General features: G+C 29.1%; 1 protein-coding gene across 3 annotated transcripts; it reads left to right on the top strand.

The window, feature by feature from the left end:
- Positions 1-2,970: 2,970 nt before the first annotated feature.
- Positions 2,971-18,686, top strand: LOC106682215 (uncharacterized). 3 transcript variants are annotated; one of them, XM_014422949.2, is made up of 8 exons: positions 2,971-3,228; positions 8,908-8,991; positions 11,047-11,256; positions 13,145-13,396; positions 16,337-16,456; positions 17,008-17,227; positions 17,658-17,983; positions 18,195-18,686. In XM_014422949.2, the coding sequence occupies exons 1-8, from the start codon at positions 3,091-3,093 to the stop codon at positions 18,447-18,449; spliced, it is 1,605 nt and encodes a 534-aa protein (XP_014278435.1). In that variant the 5' UTR covers positions 2,971-3,090; the 3' UTR covers positions 18,450-18,686. The 3 variants fall into 3 exon arrangements, with proteins under 3 accessions (XP_014278435.1, XP_066905511.1, XP_014278436.1); XM_067049410.1 differs by lacking the exons at positions 2,971-3,228; positions 8,908-8,991 and adding an exon at positions 9,898-10,006; XM_014422950.2 differs by lacking the exons at positions 2,971-3,228; positions 8,908-8,991 and adding an exon at positions 10,679-10,831.
- Positions 18,687-19,650: the final 964 nt, after the last annotated feature.

Here is a 19,650-nt window from a genome sequence, read left to right as displayed (position 1 = left end):
TTGTTTTAGCACATAAATAAAACGTTCAATTATATAATATACTCAATATTAGTGTGACGTATTTTCATGATTTTTATTGAGTAGGTCCCATAAATTATCTTAATATGAAAAATTATATGAAGTTCTCAATAACATAGATTCAAAACTATGATACTGCTAAATGACTTTAATTAAAACAGTCAAAATCATCATTTGATAATTTTCTTATTATGCAACCCTCAATTTTCCATATCTCTGACGGAAAATGTCTTGTTATGATTAACGGAGAATAATTACATAAATATTACTGATTATTAATTTTACAAAAACGTGACAATCCTAGTTCTAAATTTTCCGTTTTCTATTTTTCCTGTTAAATGGGTTAGTCATGGAAATTCTTACTCGAGAGGCCATTTGAAACACTTGAGAATGTTCTCATGTCAAAATATTGCGAAATCCCTTAACAATTTTACTGGTGTTTACGCTAATATTGTAATTTACAATGTTATTCCTGTGTTTTTATTAACTCTTTTTGTTTCTTCTTTTAGTAAGCTATTATAATAATTCGATTTTCTTCTTTTACAATAATTTTTTAATATATTTATTATTATTCGTATAATATTGAGCTCATCTTTATGAGAATGAAATGTTTGATTTTTACTTCCTTTTTTCACCTTAAAATGTATATTTTTACATTTAATTTTGGCCACCGTTGTACGATAGGCAGTGCTAAATTATTATTTCGAAACTTAGAGGTCTATAATAGCTAAATTTGGGCAAACAGGTTTCCCTTCAAACCGAATATCGAGTCCTTCAAAAAATGGTTTAATAATTACCTTTAAACGACAACCCTGATGGTTTTGAGGCTCGTATATATATTATTAAAATTCATTTTCAGGTTTAGAATTTATTAATATCATAAAAATAGTTATACCAGACAGATTAACTATTAAATGAAACTTTTATTTACTTAGAAATTATTAGTTGTATTTTCATTACGTCTTATTATCTCATAATGTATTCATATACAAACAAATAACCTATATGATTGTTTTATTTTCATTTCTGTTTTATTATTGGAGTTGGATAAATCATATAACTAATCTAGGAATCTTCAATTATGTTAATCTTAATGACATATTTTTTATAAAACATCTAAGGAGAAACTCGTGTGGAAATGAAGATGTCTAGTTGACTGGAGAATGACGTTGGTAGGACTGGTTCCATTATTGACTGCCTCCCATAACCTAAGGGTTCAAACATGCTCATCATAGGGTCAGAATTGACAATGATTTTTGTGTATTTTATATGGTTATTCTATGATACTATTATTATACTTATTCCTATAGTACTATTAAGGAAGCAAGAATGGAACAATGCTTAGAGAAGTATCGATCTATTTTATCAACAATTTATACAATTTGTATACCTTTATTTTTTTATACAAAGACTGGAATTTTATCTTTAGTGAAAACAATATTAGATCCGCTACAACAAAAAGCTACTGGAGTATGCTTTAACGGATTTTTTAAAAGAAATTTAACTAATTATCATTTCAAAGCTGTTCTACGCTGCCTGCATGTTTAGTGGACCATCTGCTAACACTTGCAGAACAAAACCTCCGAAAATACCTGCTCTAATATTCAACAAAACCATATAATGAGAATAATTTTAGTTCTTTAGTCTATTCTAAAAGAATGATTTTAGGGGAATCATAAAGGTATTTTTAACAATGACACTAGAAAGTACACGTTTTTAAAGAAATATTTACCTACAATAATGTTAATGATCTTTTGATCTTAGTTAAAAATTGTGTTTTGTTTTTTTTTCTTTTTTTTTAAAATGTCTATGGCCTTCCGTGTCGTAAAATACAATATTTGTATTTAGTACAAATAGCGGTGGTTGAAGTTGGTATTCAATTTTATTGGGTCCTTAACCGGTTCAGGTATATGCAGGAGTACCAACCCAAGACGTTGATTTTCCAGCGACCATAAGGATACAGTTAACCAGATGGCATCGTATCTTTAAACCCCATCAAGAAAAATTCGAGTTTAGAAAATTAAACAACAGTAAGAATTATTTTAAGTGAATTGACTTCTGTAGTAGGTTAGACATTGAACCTTACAACTATGGGGAAATTCCATTTCCAGCTTGAAGTCGATCAGATAAGGAAAACAAATAATGCTTTCTCGATAAGTTACAATTGTGATATTTTCTTTATTTCAATAATCCATTACAAACACATTTTCCTAAATCCTCTCAAATTCTTTAATCCTTGCATATATGTATGTATATTTTTGTTTGTTCGTCTGTCTACTCAGGTCTTAAAATGCAACGGAAGAATTTTGCTTGTAATTTTAGAATAACGTTTTTTATACATAAAAAAATTGAAGCTTTACCCCAGGAAAACTCTTATTCAGTAACAAAATAACATCCTTATTCGCCGAATATGGGATATTAAACATAGGATAAGATAAACAAATCGTAATATTTTTACATCTTAAATCTGTTAATATTGATGTAGGTTTAATAAAGTTAATGTATCAATAGTATTTTTATAATTTGTGCCAACTAATTTAAAGAAAACAATGCCGACCATTGCTCGGTCTCCCGTGAACTAATAATTAAAAAAAATTAAATTTATTCCGTTATCTATTGTTATTTAAACATATGTTTGGTGTGAGTATTACTATGAATGAAGAGGTGGCAATTCCTTCGTCGTAATAAACTGGGAGTTTTATAAGTTTTTCAATAGTTATCTTTAATTATGTTTTGTTTTACTTTTTTTTTTTCTTGTTTAACTAACTGCAACAGGAAATTCAAATGCAATATTGATTCGAAATAATCCCTACGCTAAAGAATCGACGACCTATGTTGGCACGACTTGCTGTACAAGCACGCCTTGTTCACGTGAACACCCCCTGGAGTGGGGGAATATTCCGACCAATAGGAAAGCACCTCCACTGAAGGGATAAAAGTCCAGCTGCCAAGCGGGCGAGCTCAGTTTGAGGCTTCCAGTGTGCAAGAGTCCATACCGTTTGGTTTGTCTCTTCTAGATAACACTATTTGTTGTTGAGTTATTATTGTCACAGCGCTTCAATTAAATCCAAGATGGAATCAGCTACCGAGCAAATTAGCCAGGAATTGGGTCTTCAGAGGCTTTGGGGCAGGAGGCTCACCTCTAACAATCTGGAAGATGAGGAACTTACCGTACTACTGGACGACAGGGAAGCCTTCCCAACCGCAAAGGTATATATATATTTAAAGATAATGAAAGATAACAAATTAAAAAAAATCCTTAAGTATTTATCAGAACAATAAGAGTTAAAAAAAATTATATGTATTTTGTATTATAAATTCCAAATCTGTAAGCATTCATTCAGTCCTTTATCCCATTAACCTGAATGATATTCTAATCACGTTTTGTTTATTTATTTATACTATGAGTTTAAAGTTCAATCTCTTAAACGTTTGAGCCAAAATTTAGGATTGTCTATTATTATCTAAAGCTCATAAAATAAATTACTATTTTGTTCTACTTTAAATTACCATTACTCTACATAAACCTAATTATGTATGGAATTATACTTACCAATAATAGATTAAGTAAAAAATAACTTCATCAGTTTATTTCAGATTGTATGTGAAACAATGGACTGTAAATTAAATAAACAATAAATGCACATATTTGTGTGTGTATGAAGAAAAAAGAAATTAAAATAATGTATTTATTTTAATAGGTATTTAATAATATTTTTCTTTTGTTTTTGTACTTATTTTTTTATTGTATATTTGGCACCATATTTTTTTTAAAACTATTGAGTTAATTTTTTTTTTTTTTAGAATCATGTTTCATTTCATGTCAACATTTTTATTTTTTTAAATAAATATTTTATTTGGTTAACAATTCTTTTTCACGACCTTAAGATTATGAGACTTTTTTAATGGCAGACTATTTGTATTTTGTAGCCGTGAGTTAACCCTGTGGGTTCGAGAGCCCTCTTGGGGCGCATTCAGCCTCTATGAAGTGCGTACTCTTAATTGGGGGGGGGGGACCTAGCGGTCGAGCGTGATTATGAACAAATCACCTCCTTGAACAAGAAATGGAAGTTTCTTACTAAGTACTCAACCCCTGACCATTAATGGATTGTAGCAGTACAGTTGGTTTTTTTTTAAATATATGTATTTAACTCTTTCTTCTTAATTATTATTGAGCCATTTAAATGATTTCATATTCAAGTTAGTTACAATCATATAAAAAGTACAATATAAAAGACAGCTAATACAATATATTGGTGTCTTAAATGTTTCCAGCAAGAAAAGGTCGTTGCCACCTTGTCCAGTCTGTTAGAACTGACCCCGGTTTTTATTAGTGTTGTATTGTTCCAACTACTTAATGAATGGACCCGCTACTTGTATGAATGGTAACCTACCAAGGTTAATTTTCATTACATTATCTTATAGTACAATTCATAATATTTCATTGTTTTTAACTTATTTTGTCTTACTTAATTCAGTTTCAGGAACATCCTGTAAACTTGAAATTCGTTAAGTAACCTGTAATTCTACGACACTGGATTTAAATATCTAGCAATTATTAAATAGTTCTTTTTATTTTTTTTTCGTATCCATTTCGTATTAATTTCTAAAAAAAACTTTACTCTGCTGAGTTTAATAATTAAAATCACAACCCACAATAAAATATTTACTAAAGCTTCATACCGTACAATGTGTTGCATAAAGTTAAATAATAAACAATTTAATGAGTCATTTGAGAAACATCACATCTCCAAAAAAATTTACTTATGGTAATCTCGAAAAAAAAATTTATCGGAAAGGTATTTGTTTACCTCGTGTTCATAATTTTTGTTTTTGTTTTAATGTATGTGTGCAGTTTTATATGGACTGTATCTGGGTCGCCCTAATCTGGAAATATGAATGGCAAATCCAGCTTTTGAATAAAAATGGAGATAAAGATTTCTCAAATGACTTAATTCAATTGTTTGACACAACCCGATGACAGTTAAGTTATATTTCGTGGGATACTTGGAACAAATAACCTTGGTCTTCACATTCCGACTAGAACAGGTCGGTATAAAGCTGTTTTACAACTAGATCTTATATCTGATATCTGAGGTAGTCATTGGATTAAATATTTAACACCCACCGATACTATCGTATTTTTATTATTTTTTTACAGATATATTTTGTTCTAAAAAGATAATATAAACAAAATTACAAAAACGTACAAACATAAACTTTCAATGCTCTATTTTTCTAACCATTAAAAACTGCTTAAAAGCTAAATGGGAATGTAAAAAAAAATTAAAACAAATTATCACTTAGCATTTCCTTTAAACACGTCAGCAATTGCTTGTAAATATTTCCATTATGCACGTTTTGTTGATAAAAATTCTTAAGAGCATTGTAATTCAGGATTTCTAGACGGCGACTTCTTTTTTTAGATTGCTACTTATTGCGAGGTTGTTTACTCTAATTTTAGACCTTGTTCCTAAAACACTTTTTGTTCTTATGATAACAAACACAAACCCAAATAAAGCGATAATTGTTCTTCAATATCAGCAATTGACGATTCTCATATCAAGATGTACTAATTAAGCAATTGCATTGCTATGATCTAGGTCATTTCGCCGGTCTCTTTTATGTTAATCATTTTTGTATATTTATTTATTTTATTTTTTTATCGAATTTAAATGGGATTAGTTTGGACTTCCATTTTAAGTCACTAATTTTTTCAGAACAGTTTCTAGTTCCTTCAAAATCCGAGGATTTTTACGACTCTATTCTTCAGTAGTTTTGTCATCCTAGATAACTTACCTGATATAGAATTGTACTTGGGTTTCCTTGGACATGGGTATACTTTTGATTGTATATTTTCCGTTATTATAAACAATATAAACGTTTAAGAACTAAAAATTTAATTGGCGCGTGAAGATATTTGTAGAATCTAGAACCTTGGCCTATTTCCCCGCCTGAAAATTCAACCAAAAACGTGAATCCACGAACTAATATCTGAGCAGTAAGCACTTTCAAGATCAAACCTCTACTGTCCTTTCTATTTATTTGCCTATCTTCATTTCTTTTGAAGAAGTTGATTATTAAAACAGGTTCTATGTAATCACATAATAATTATAAAATATTTATTTTTAAGTATGCTGTCTCAATAGACTTTTAATATGTTGAAAACGTGGATAGTTGAGACTTGTAAGTAGAAAACATAAATGATTCCTTTCTCGGTTCTTGCCACGTAACTTCATTTTTATTTACATACCTTAAGAGTTGAAATTATCCCTAGAAGTAAATCCAGAGAAATATATACTAAAATATATTTTTTTAAAGTTACAAAAGCAATAATTAGTGTTCTGTTTATCTTCTGACACTGTCTTCAAGGAAGCTTTTGTAGACCCTTCCTTCCGTTCTGATCCACTCATTTATTAAACTAGGCATCCATTCTTCAGAAATTGTGATCGAATGTGAAAATCTAATATCAATTTTGTAAGGAAACATGTCAAACTTATCAAATTTTCAAAAGGATTCTTATTTGAACAAATATTTACAAAAATGAAGATACAGTCGAGAAGGGCTGTCCACAAGGCTCTGGCCCAGACGTGACAGGTCCCTTCTTATGGAAGCTAGTCTTAGATAAAATTTTGTAAGAGCGGTTCCCGGCCATCGCTTACTTAAACATGAAGCAGAATGTTTCCACATCCTGTATCGAAAATGCTGTAAGAGGAAGAAGATCGCTGCTGGTTAGACACAAACCATCCATTCCGTTTAGGAGACCCCCTATGAGGCCCAGAGAGCTAAGCTGTAGGGAGGATAAGGCTCAGTGTTCTAATCGCTAGAGAAATGCCTCAGCTGGTAACACCGGAACTTCTTGTACTACAAAGGTCTTGGTGTACAGCAGCCGGACTAGTTCCAGGGAGGCTGCTGGAAAACTAAGGCTACGATGCAGATGATGACTGCCCTAAATAACACGAATTATAGTGAACAATATTCAATATATATGTTTACTGCAGAGGATGGTGCACGCATATTCCTAGCTTGATATACCATCACTATCATGCCCGTTTAGTCGGAAAGCCAAGATTGGGAGAAAACAAAATAAATAAGTTCAAGAAATATCACCAATTACGCTATCCTCAAGGAAAGGAGGCTGGGTTTGTAAAGGAAATGACGTAGTGCTGAATCAGCTGCGTATCTAGTCTGGTCGTTGACTTGGATGATTTATGTTTTCATGTGGATCTGTGGCATCGTCATCAGTATACCACTAACACCTTTGTTATTGAAATATGTTTAAAAACAATTTATGTACCAATCCATCTCACCATGCACTTCTACGGCATCACGATTAAACAAGTTTTATCTCGTTCAAAATCAGGCTGTTATGTATTTATAACTTTATATAGCATAGACTAGCGAAACGTTTAACTAGTAAAATTATTCTTTGCATGTAACTTTCAATGCTATCTCTCATGTTAGTACTTGCGTTCTACCCAAAGAAATAATGCATTAAAGACAAGCGTTATAAATTATTCTATGAATTATTACAGGGTCATTTCCTTGAAAATGCACTTCCGGATAACCTTTAATGAAAACATTAATCGATGGCCAAAGGAGTGTCTCTTTGTCGAGGTACTTCCGCTCAGTTGGTGGGGAGGGCAGGAAGTTATTCGATATGATACTAAAAATATCTGTTCTCTTTGGTGAGTGTCTCGACTGTTATGCAACTCGATCCTCTTACGCTTCCAAGTTATCTCATTGATGTAATTCTCGACAATTGAATCCCTAAATAAAAATCGTATTCAAGATTTTGTTCTTATATTCACTTCTTCGGTCAAAAGTAAATCATTGATAATTTTCCTTTCAAAGTGTTTCTGTCGTCATACTGACATCTTTTGTTAGTGCTTGCTTTTTCGCACTTAAAACTCCAAAATTTCTCATGATGTTCTGCAGAGAAATGTTGCAATTAAAACAGAAGAACTAATTTTCTGTTTATTATTTCGATAAAATTTAATTTCTTGTCTTTTTCTAATTTTCTCTGTTTTAGTAAGCCTATTACACATAAAAATATTTCTGAAGACAGGATTTTCTTTTTATCTATTGTATTCTGCACCAACATGTACTATATATAATACATATTAAAAACGTCTATGAACTTATATGACGAGTTTGAGATTGTGGTTCATATGCCTGGAATGAATAGTGCGATTTTATTACTTCGATAAAAAAAAATCGAACTTTGTTGAGTGAAGCAATCGAAAAGAAATGTTTCATAATTCATTATCAAAACATTTATAAACCACTTTAATAGATATTCAGGATTTTAAATTTTAAAAAAATGCTAACACGTGATTCTGTGGATTGGAAGTACATTTTATAACTTACTACCATTATTTTCTCATAAACTGAAACAAAAAAATCTTAACTACCTTAACATAAACAAAGAACACTCCTTTCTGAATGTCAAAAAACATAGTGAAGGCCCAATGTATTGTATAACTTCCTCCCTCTCCCCATAAAATCAACAAATATAATAACATTTAATCTTCATTTCATTTATTTATGGAATGGATACTTTAATATCAAAAGATAGTATTAACCAATTATTGGTTTGAGTCGGAAATTCAGAAGTTAGGAAAGTTTATAAACTATCCACCAATTTTATTTTTTAAAAAATAGAATGAAACAGGTTTCTTGTAGAATGCCAGGAATTCCCCAATCATGTTTGGCTTCTGATTGAATGCTTACATGTATGGCCTCTCATCACTGATCACTTTTGTCTCTATTATTAAGCAAATTAAATTTTTATTCAACTAATTCTTTAGAGGTTTCCCATTATTGTTGTGTATTCGTGTATTCACCTTTTTGATTAAATCATCATTCAATAATTACTTCTATTTACAGGTTGATGAATTTGAAACAGTCAACAATAAAAGTCGTTCAAGCAGCCCGGCGCCATTATGTCTCACCAGTGAATGCTATGTTCAGGTATTTATTTTTTCAAACTATCAATACAATTCCATTATAGAAAATGATATACAATGAGTTTTACACAATATTTCTTACCAGTCTTTGATTCTTTTAGTCTCTAATGCTACATATAAGTAATTACCCCCTATTTATTAATTAAAATGAATTAGCACAGCAGTTGTAAAGCTAAATAGTTTGGTAAGTTTTAAAGAACTCATCATTCTTTAGTTTAGGGGATATTAAATTAATAAACCATGAAATATAGCTTTAGGTTTATTTTCTGAAGTCTAATATATTTTTTTTTTAAATATAGGTCAATATTAATCCCTATGAATTTAAAAATCATTATAACTTCCTAGTGATAAAAGTTTATAATAAGCTTAAAAATGACATAAGCAGAATTGTTTTGTTTTAATTGAATTTATAAAGGTGTAAAGAAATCTGAAGGTGTAATTTTTTAGATTTATATAAACTTATATAACTTGAAAATATTATCTATTATTCTTCAAGAAAGTGTGAACAAATTATTATAACTTTTCTTACACGTTAATTTAAATAAAAAATTAACTAACTAATTTTCTTATTCTTGTTATTTTATTACCATTGACTCCCACATGTCCTGGGTTTACTAACCAGGGTAATACTAAATTAGTATTATATTACCTCTTTTTTTTTTCTTGTTTTTGACTAAATTATGTTTAAGCTACCATATTAGGTTAGGTATGGGAAATTTATATTTAATTACTTTTATTTCTTTTCCATCTTGAGAAATGGTTGTGAATCAGAAAAGTTCAAATAAAGACAATGTATATACATAGATATAAATAAGTAATTTTAAGTTTGTACCTTTTTTTTAATAATTAATATCACATGTTTTTATTTATAAACACTTCATGGTGATTTTTTATAGCCATTTATATTTTTGGTAAACACAATTTTAAATCACAATATTTCGTTCACTATCATGAATCAGATCATGAAATATTTTTCAGAACTAACAGAATGTGAAGTAACTTTAAATAAACCGTGTTATGTAAGTTGCCTGCTTAATGTTAATCAAGTTTTGAAATATGTATCTGAAATTTTGTCATATTTTTTTATCAAGGAACGATGAGTAATGAAAAAAAAAATTCAATTATTTTTAAAGGCCAATTTTATTGTATATAGTGGTAGCAGGTGTATTTAGCTTGTACTAAAACTATTTTAAGTGAAAAGAAATATTTTGTATTTTTTCTAGTGATTTTTATAGCTCTTCCTTTATTAATTATTTCTATATTTATTTAAGTAGTTTTACAGAATTTTAGAATGAAGATGAGAAAAGAAATATTTTGTAGTTTTTCTAGTGATTTTTATAGCTCTTCCTTTATTAATTATTTCTATATTTATTTAAGTAGTTTTACAGAATTTTAGAATGAAGATGAGAGTTTATTCCAATTACTTAATTTTCCTATTTAAAACTCCTTGTTGATATAAATTCATCTAATCAAAGATAAAATCAGATTTCTTCTGATCATATTTTTGCCCCTTAAAAAGAAAGTTTTTCTGTTAAATTATGGTATTGAAATAGACTGTATATTTTGAACATTTAGGGGATAATTTAAAACACTATAAATAATTGTAAACAGCGCCTGTGTGTCGAGCCAAGTTCTTGAATGTGTATGCCAAGTTGGCATTCGTCCGAATATTCCTCTTTAGTATAGTCTTATGCAGTCTTCAATGTTCTTCCTTGAGCTATGGGTCGAATTAGTCGTGTAACCTTTATTAAATGAATGAAAAAACAATTATAATGATTTCTGGCCTGTATCAAACTTTAGCAGAATATTTCAAAAGCTATTATAGCACTCTGGAATTGATCAAAGTGAGATTGATTAAAAAAAAATGTTTTTTCTTTTAGTTCAAAACATTATTTCTTTTCACTAATATCCATTTTACACTTAAACGTTATTTTTTAGATAGTTAAAGCTTAGTATAAATTGAAACCTCACATTGTTTTCTTAGTGTTCTGATATTATTTTTTAAATTATTTACTTCTCAGTTAATATAGTATTACAATTTCACTATATACAATTACAGGATGTATACACTCCTACGCCTGCTAAGATACCCAGCAGCTGTGCCCAGCAAGCTCTTAGACCACTTGAATTGGATGGGAGCCAAATTGGTGACATTCCTGCCAGGTACCAGGTATTCAACTTGAAGAAGCATGAATTCCCAGCCATTGGTGTTTATGTTGATCCAAGAATAGTGCCTGGCTATAAATACAAAGTCCGCCCTATTCAAGAAGTGAGTAATGGTTTTTAATATATGATATTTATATCAGAAAATGATTTACTAATAAAAATAAATCAATATCAACATATATTATCTGTGATTATAAATTTATTTTAAGATCATAGGGAACAAAATAGAATGTTTTTTATTTTTGATAATTTTTAGTTGTTCTCTTATATTTTCCATTCGAACTTGAGAACATCAGAAATTTCTTTGTAACAGTAGACTTCACAAATCAGTTACTCTCCTACAGGCCTCTCTACCCTTGAAAATGTGTAGCTAACTCAGAAATCTTCTTGGAATTTTTTTTTTTTTAATAAATTATTCATACATCAATTTAATGAAAAATATATAAATATTTACTTCAGGATTATTATTTAATTTATGATTAGAATTTTCAATTTAATATTTCAAATATTATTTAAATTCCTAGACCACGATGTTGCACTTTTTATAACTGAATAAAAACTATCCCTGAACAAACAAGTAGTGTTCTTGTATTGGAAAACAAAATTAGAGTTGCTTTGAATTAGGTATAGTTGAGCATATTATACAATTCTACTGATTTAATAGGCCTTATCTATTTCAAAAAGATAACTTTTAATGTTATTGTAATTTATTCTATTTTGAATGTCACTATACTTTTTTTGACTGATTAAATTCTGTATACAGTCCAACATTAGTATAATCTAATAAAACTACTGATATAACAACGTATCATCTACAAAGATGGGATTCCAAATAACAGTTTATGTTTTCATACCTGCATGTCAGGAAAAATAATAATAATAATAATATTCTTTATTTATTCTGGGATTGATCCCTTTAGAATAATATACAGGCGTCAAAATTAGTCTTTAGAGCCTTAGAGTAAAATACAAAATAAAACTGAAATTATTAAACGTCATAAATATAATAAAGTAATGAATTTAAAAAGATAAAAATGAACAATGGTTAACAGAATATATAAAATAAGAATAGAACAAATAAAATAAAACCATATGTCATATCATAAAACATAAGATGACAAACACTTCTGATTATAAATAAAAGAAAACAAAACTGATAAAAAATCAAATACAATTAAACTAAAAATAATAAATGAAAAGGTACAATTTCTGCTAATATACATATTTATAAATATAAACAAAAATCTGGAACATTAAGTACAGAAAATATATAAACCTTATTTGTAACTTTCAGTTGTTATTCTTCCAGAATTGGGTAGACAGAAGGTGGTAAAAAAAAAAAAAAACGGGATTTGAAGGTTATTAGAGCTACGAATAAAGGAGGGAATAGAATTCCATAGGGAATAGGAACGGATAAGGAAAGATCTACCAAAGGCTGCGGTTACATATATTATAAAATAGTGCTTTAATGACAACATTGGTTTCTGTTATGATAGTTTAGTCATTTTGTAGAATTTAGTTAATTGTATAATGGCGGATAGAATATAAACAATTTATTTGTCAGAAGGTTTTTCCTGGAATTGCTATGAGGCTTATAAATTTGGTGTATAGAAATGGTGAAGACAGGTGAGGTATGTTTACTAGTTACATCCTACCTTCAGTTGCTCCCATGTTCTGGTTTTTAGAGAGTCGAGATGTCTGTAAAATTTCTACATTGCATAAAATTAGTGTTCTACTTGTGAATACAATGCAACTCACTATACAAAGCTCTGGACCATGGTTTTTTATGCCCCCCCTTAAAAGTAAAGTTCAGGAAGCTCTTTGTGTTATAACGACCAGATTTCTCTATCACCCAGGCCGACATAAAAAATTATAACTGAATTTTTTTTGTTTAAATGACCTGACATGTTGTATCATTAACCCTAAAACCATCACATAAATCTTTTATGTATTTTTGATTTTTAAAATAAATTTGATTTTGAAAATTTCAGAATGGCAGCAAGGAAAAATGGTTGTTCAAGGGTGAAGCTCTTGAGCTCCAGAGTATTGGACGAGGATACAGCAGAAGATTGACTTTTGCTCCTGGCAAAGGGAACCTCAATTCCAATCCAAACTACTTTTGGGCCGACTCATCCGAAATGGGTTATGCCTTCGAACTGGAGTTAGTATCTTCTGGAGACAAATTCACCGTCTACAATGCATACCAAGTTCCAGTCGGCACGCTAGAATTTTTACAGAACCAGGTAATATCTCTCTGTTCCTTAATTACATTTTATGGAAACAAAGGTAACCCTTACTTGTTGTCACTTTATATTTGTCTGCAATCATTGTCCTTGTGTTTTTTTGGGGTTATTATGCTTTCGTAATTCGTAAAATGCTTTTTGATTTCAGTAACTTAATTCAAAATATTTTTAAAAAAAGAATTTAAATTTTTAAATGGACAAACTTTGAATTTTCATTAATTTAAACATTAGACTCTCCAATTTTGTATAAAATCAGAGATTTTTTGTCAAATTTTTTAACTTATTAAATTTCTTTGATTATATATCAAATATTGCTAGATGCATGAAATGCTTACCACAAATATGGTATAATAACAGCATTTTGTAGAATCATCTGCACAAAGTCAAATACGCATGCATGTACATGCTTTAATCTATTATCACCTTGATATATAATTAAAGAAATAAAAACATGTAGATAAAACAGGCATGATTTTTTTTATGATTATTAAAGAACTATTATATTTTAACAGCATTGAATTATTACATCATTAATTTTTTTTTTTATGATTTCCTTCAGACATGATATATTTAAAAATAAAATAAATTAGACTGGACTTTTCTTTAATGTTTTATTTAAAAGGAGTTCAAGAGATACATTTAAATTTAATAATGGACTCCTCTTTGGCTAGCTACAGTGATGGATTTTGGTAATTTTTTAATCAAATAGACTAAAATGCAGCTAAATTTCATTTACACGTCATCGGGAAAGAAGACTTTGATTGCTTGACTCTGAGAGAAAAAAAAAAAAGTAGTTATTGTTATTAGTCGGCTGGAATTATACTTACTCTAATGCCAAGATTAATCAAAACAAATATTTATTCTCATATAGATTACTAACAATGTAAATTTAATTCAGTGATATAAATTTTTATCAGATCTCTACTAATAAAAACCTCATTAAGGTACATTTATCTCTGGGAATACATAATTGTTTCAATTCTTCCATAATAAATTATTATTGCAATAGTTTCATTTATTTTATCTGAAATGGCGACAAATGATATATGCTATGCCACCTTATAGATTGACGGATTTAACATAACTGAAAAATTTTATAATTCACTGTCATTACTTTCTTACATTTCTCTGATATTATGTTATCTTGAATACCTTCAAAAATGCCTATTTATGTTCATCATGTTGTTTTATCGCAAACTGTTAAAAAGGCTGTTAAAGTAATCAATAATGCTATAAATATAAAATTTTAAATTTATCTCTATGGATAGTCACTATAATTTTAATTTGTCTAATACCATAAACCATCACTGAAAATTCAGCAAATCAAATGATAGTCATACTTTAAAAATAAGTATGATATTATTTGGTTTTTTTGGTTGTTTCTGAATTTAAAAACATAACTGTAGTTTAATTTTTAAGATCTAGTGAAAATTCAATGCTAAAGCAGTTTCTACATCATTAAATCATTAGATGTACCAATGTTTTTATTCTTTATTTTCAATTTAAAAAAAAATTAACTATTTTATTTTAACAGTTAATAAATATCAAAAGAAACCAACGAACATTCCTACAGAAAACTTTTTTAATGATTTAGGAATTGCTATCTGTCTTTTTAATATCATATATACTAGTAGTTGTTAAAATGCCTATTTTATCTACTTTATTATGGGGGGACAGTAGGGCTAAAAGATAATAGTTGATTAGGGTCGCGAGCGGTAGGAATGTGGTTGTATACCGTGGGAGTGAGGCGACAATATGTTGAGATGATTAGGAGGTGAGCAGTCAGCCGAGAGGAGGCAACCCTTGGAGACGTTCTGCTGCGACTGGCGGACATGAGTGACCTCTCTGAAGTGACCCAGCAGGCCAAAGGTACACTCCAGTCACCAACCACTTTCTCAGACACTTCAATTCTCTCATATTCAGTTGCAACATTTTCACCAAATGGTATTTCAACAAATTGTTATCGTGAAAATGCCTCAATTTTTATAGTAATTGTCTTTTGTCTTGTCTTGTCTAATGTAGAGTAAATATGTACTTGTACATTGTTTTGATCTCCATATGTAAGAAAATGATTAAGTTTTCTCTTATATTGCTTAATAGTGTTTTAGTAAGGCTGTATTTCGAGTACATTTATATTTTTTTCAAAACAATAATAATGAATTGCTTCATTATGTACATTACTTTATAACCACATTGCATTACTCATTCTCATCAAGCATTGTGCTAAAATAATCATCATATCACATTCATTTATTTCACTAATATTATTATTTATTTTTTTTCAAGATTTAGAAATTTGATAATTAATACATCCTTAATATTGAAATTTATTTTTTAATTTAATCTATTCTGTTAGCATGTTTTATTACTTGAAAGTTATGATCTAATTTAAGAGGATTGAATTAAGTAACATTGATCTTTGTATGCAATATAATTTATAGTTTACTGTTTATAACTAAAACTATGATTAAATTGATTTTTTTTAATAATCATCTGCAATTTTAAAGTAACTTTTGTTTTTTTATAAATCCGCAATAAATAAGCATAATAGTTGCTCATTCTATTGCTCTAAAAATAACTATTAGAAATTCATTATTCACTAAATAATTTGTTAGAACTATTATTTGGTGAAAATGGTTTGCAAAGCCACACATTTTGGCTTGTTTCTTGCTTCAACTTTCCTTGTGTAATTTCAATACAAGGTAAGTTTATTATAAAATAAATGTTTTTAAAAAGAAAAAAAATCATTTATAATTTCAAAAACTTGAAAAAAAAAATTTAATTTATTAAATTTTTAAATTCACTTTTGTAGTACTACTTTTTTCAATGTTCAAAATTATTTTTAAAAATATACTCAACTCTAAAATTATACCCTCTACACTTAAATAAGTGAAGATCCTTTTTGAATTTCAGCTGACCTTGTTTATTTTCTGTTTACAGATGCCTCAAGAAGAGGTAGGCCATAGGATTTTAAGTGATGGTTCTGTTGAGAAAACTGCTCGTGTTAAGTCCTTCTGCAAGGTGGAATGGTACGAAGAGGAATCAGAATTGATTGTTCCTGTAAGTTTGAAAAATATCTTTGCACTACTGAATTCCAAATCAAGTTTTCACCCCTTAGAAATTTAAACAAAAAAATAGTTTTTATTTATTTCTCTATTTAATTGATTATTAGTATTCTCTTTTCCATTGTAAATTTATTGAAAAAATAAAGTTTTTTTCTTATATTAAGGTTAGTAGCAAATTTATCAGTTAAACTCGCGTTTTGAATATTTTTTTGTACAATTATACCTGCTATACCAGACATTTCTATTAAATTATTAATTAATCATATCTTGGTTTTTAATATTTTAATATCAAAAATAGTACTTCTACAATAAACATATTATCATTGTTCTATGCATCTATTGATTGATTCATTAAAAAGAGTTGAAATATATTAAAAATAATAATATTAATAAATTGTAAAGACAATAGAAAAAAATAATAATAATGAAATACTGTTTCATCAAATATTGTCCTATCATTTTAAAATTAATGTTGGCTTTATTTTAGCCAAAACTTTTTGTGTGTTTAACAGTCAGGTTGATTTGTATGGTTGTTATTTTCCTTAGATGAGTGGCATTGCTGTTAGTATAAAAAATAAGCGGGATGGGAAGGTGAAGACGAAGATGATCGGTGTTACTGTTGGCAGCCACCCAAGAAGATGCTATTCCCTCACCCCTGGAATTAACACCAGGCTCAGGCACACTGTCGTTAAAGGAAACAACATTGGTGATGTCCCAACATCCTACAACATCATCGGTCTTGAGACCTATGAGCTCCCAGTTATTGGTAAGCGATTTTTTATGATATTACGTTTTAAAGTATTAGGCCATTCTTTATTGACCAAGATGTGGTCTTCCAATCATGTTGCAGATTATTTAACCACTTTGTTGCCAAGGAAGTATTTAAATTTATCCCTATATTAAAATTTCTTGGACAAACCTCTTCTAGTGGATTAGTCAGAAATTTAGATTCATTTTGATTAAGTGTTATCAGTTGTTAAGACATGTAGTATCCTTAAATATAATTCAGTAACATTCTTCTGAATGATATTTACTAGCTTAATTAATGGTCCATAAAAATTGTTTACTTCTTAGATCTCTGAGACCATCTTCTGATTATATCTTTAATTATCTTGACTAAATAACCTTTAGATATAAATTTTATTCTTATGAATAAAAATAGAGTATTTATAATATTTGAAATATTTTAATTATAGGTACTTACATAGACCCAAGAATAGTTCCTGGCTTCCACTACAGGGTAAGGCCTGCAGCTGGAAAAAGGCGCCCATTTTTTGGTGGCCAGCCACTAGAGCTGAAATCAATTGGAATGGGATATGGAAAGAGATTGGTCTTTGAATCAAATAATTTAAACAATCCTGACAACTTTATGTGGTCTGACTCACACCCAGATGGACTTGGATTTGAGCCATCTGCAGTCCGAGCAGGTATGAGTTTCGAAGTGCTCGCTGGCCAGCTGAGGTTAGGTGAGGCTGTTGTCTTCAGGGCAGATGCTCCTCAATATGAAAAGAAGCAACAAGTGGTAAGTAGTAGTTCAACTAATACTTGAACCATTTTTCTTTTTCAAATTTTTTGGCTATTATTTTTAAAATTTCTTTAAATATTTTTGTCAGAAGTGTATACTTGGTTATAAAAGATTATATATACAAACAAGATATAACTAAAGATGTTTTAATCAGTAGTTCTATTTAATTTTGAAAGAATTTTCATTTATTTTTTTATTTATCTTACAGTATGAAGAGAATGGCAAAAAGGGTATAGTGAAAGAAGTTCATGTAGACCTAACCTGCCAGGTCTCCCTTGACACAACTGGTTCAGAAAAAGAAGTGGAACCACACACAATGCGAGTCTCAGGAACTGCAATTTTAGCAAAAGCACCAGGTCAAAGTAGAGCCAAGCTGCTGCGAGTTGAGAATATTGGTCTGGACTCACAGTTAAACATCCTTTTTGCAACCCAATGGGATAAGCTTGTCTTCATCCCTCTATAAATACTTTTTTTCTCTTTTTGAACTCTCATTTTGTAACATATAATTTTAGTTAGGAGAGATTTAATGAACACATGTACTGTAATATTTAATTATTTTAAAAAATTGATTAAGACTTTTTTATGTGCGAAACGTGATATATTTTATGAAATAGTATTATAGTTTATGTTGTGATAAACTATTTAAAGCAAATAGCCTATGTATTTATTTTTGTTAATTAATAAATTCTATTTAAGCAAGTTTAATTGTTTAATTTTTTAATCCACAATTCATTTATGCATTATTTGTCAAGTCTAAAAAAAAAACTGAAATTAAATTAAATTATTTTGTTATACAGGGTGCCCAAAAAGTTAGAAAAATTTAAATTAGTAAAAACCAAAGACTTCCAAAAAAAACTTTTATTTATTAAAATATATACTTATCTCGATAAGATAACTCATAGTTTGTGATCTTTCCTGAAAATCTGACAGAGAGTTGTTTTTCTTATATCATGTATACAATTTTCATCCTAACTGTTTAAATACGGAAAGTATAAAACTACAAAATTGCTCTTAGGTGGCGTCCTAGACAAGAATGTAAAATAAGAGTTATTACATAATCAGCAGTCAACAAGACAATGTGGGCATGGTGGAAAATCATTTACTAGAAATAATAGTGTTAAAGATTGTGGAAGAGACAGAAAAGGTTAAAAAATTCCTCATACAATAATAGAACAAACCTTTAAAAAAGAAATGTTAAATTTATGCCCTCTAAGTTGCTCTCTTCAACTTGTCTGAGTTTTTTTGAAACTTCTTTTGGCTTAGCATACATGTCTCATTAATTCCAAAAACAAATAGTCACTCTCTTTTTGAACATTAAGAAAATACTTATGTTTGGTTACTCATTTTCCATGATAATAAATAGGTGATTTTTATAAGAGATGTTTGTTTTTTATTTAACGTTTACATTGGGCTCACCCTTTTTGGCTACCCAGAAATATGATTCAAATAGTTGTATCTCTTTGTTTATGAATACAAGAGGGAAATGGAACAGCTGACTGTAAAGAGCTATTAACTAGCTCTAACATCTACATCTAGTCATGTATTATAAATCGTAACATTATAGCTTGCTTAACAAAGTTGCTTCGAATTCTGCAGGTCATGCACTGATTCATGTAAATTTAAATATAGAAACAGGTTGTTTATATGATACTGATAGTGTTGAT

This window comes from Halyomorpha halys, unplaced genomic scaffold (genome assembly GCF_000696795.3).
Source record: "Halyomorpha halys isolate HHAL.00 unplaced genomic scaffold, Hhal_1.1 Scaffold396.1, whole genome shotgun sequence".
In the NCBI taxonomy this organism is placed as follows: Eukaryota; Metazoa; Arthropoda; class Insecta; order Hemiptera; family Pentatomidae; genus Halyomorpha; species Halyomorpha halys.
Note: the sequence above shows the minus strand (reverse complement) of the source record. Positions and strands in the feature narration are given on the sequence as shown.

Bases quoted from the DNA above. Each gene is read 5' to 3' on its own strand.
- LOC106682215 (XM_014422949.2), top strand. From the start codon at position 3,091: ATGGAATCAGCTACCGAGCAAATTAGCCAGGAATTGGGTCTTCAGAGG. The intron at 16,457-17,007 runs GTAAGTTTGAAA...TATTTTCCTTAG, and splicing joins AATCAGAATTGATTGTTCCT to ATGAGTGGCATTGCTGTTAG. The intron at 17,228-17,657 runs GTAAGCGATTTT...TTTTAATTATAG, and splicing joins CTATGAGCTCCCAGTTATTG to GTACTTACATAGACCCAAGA.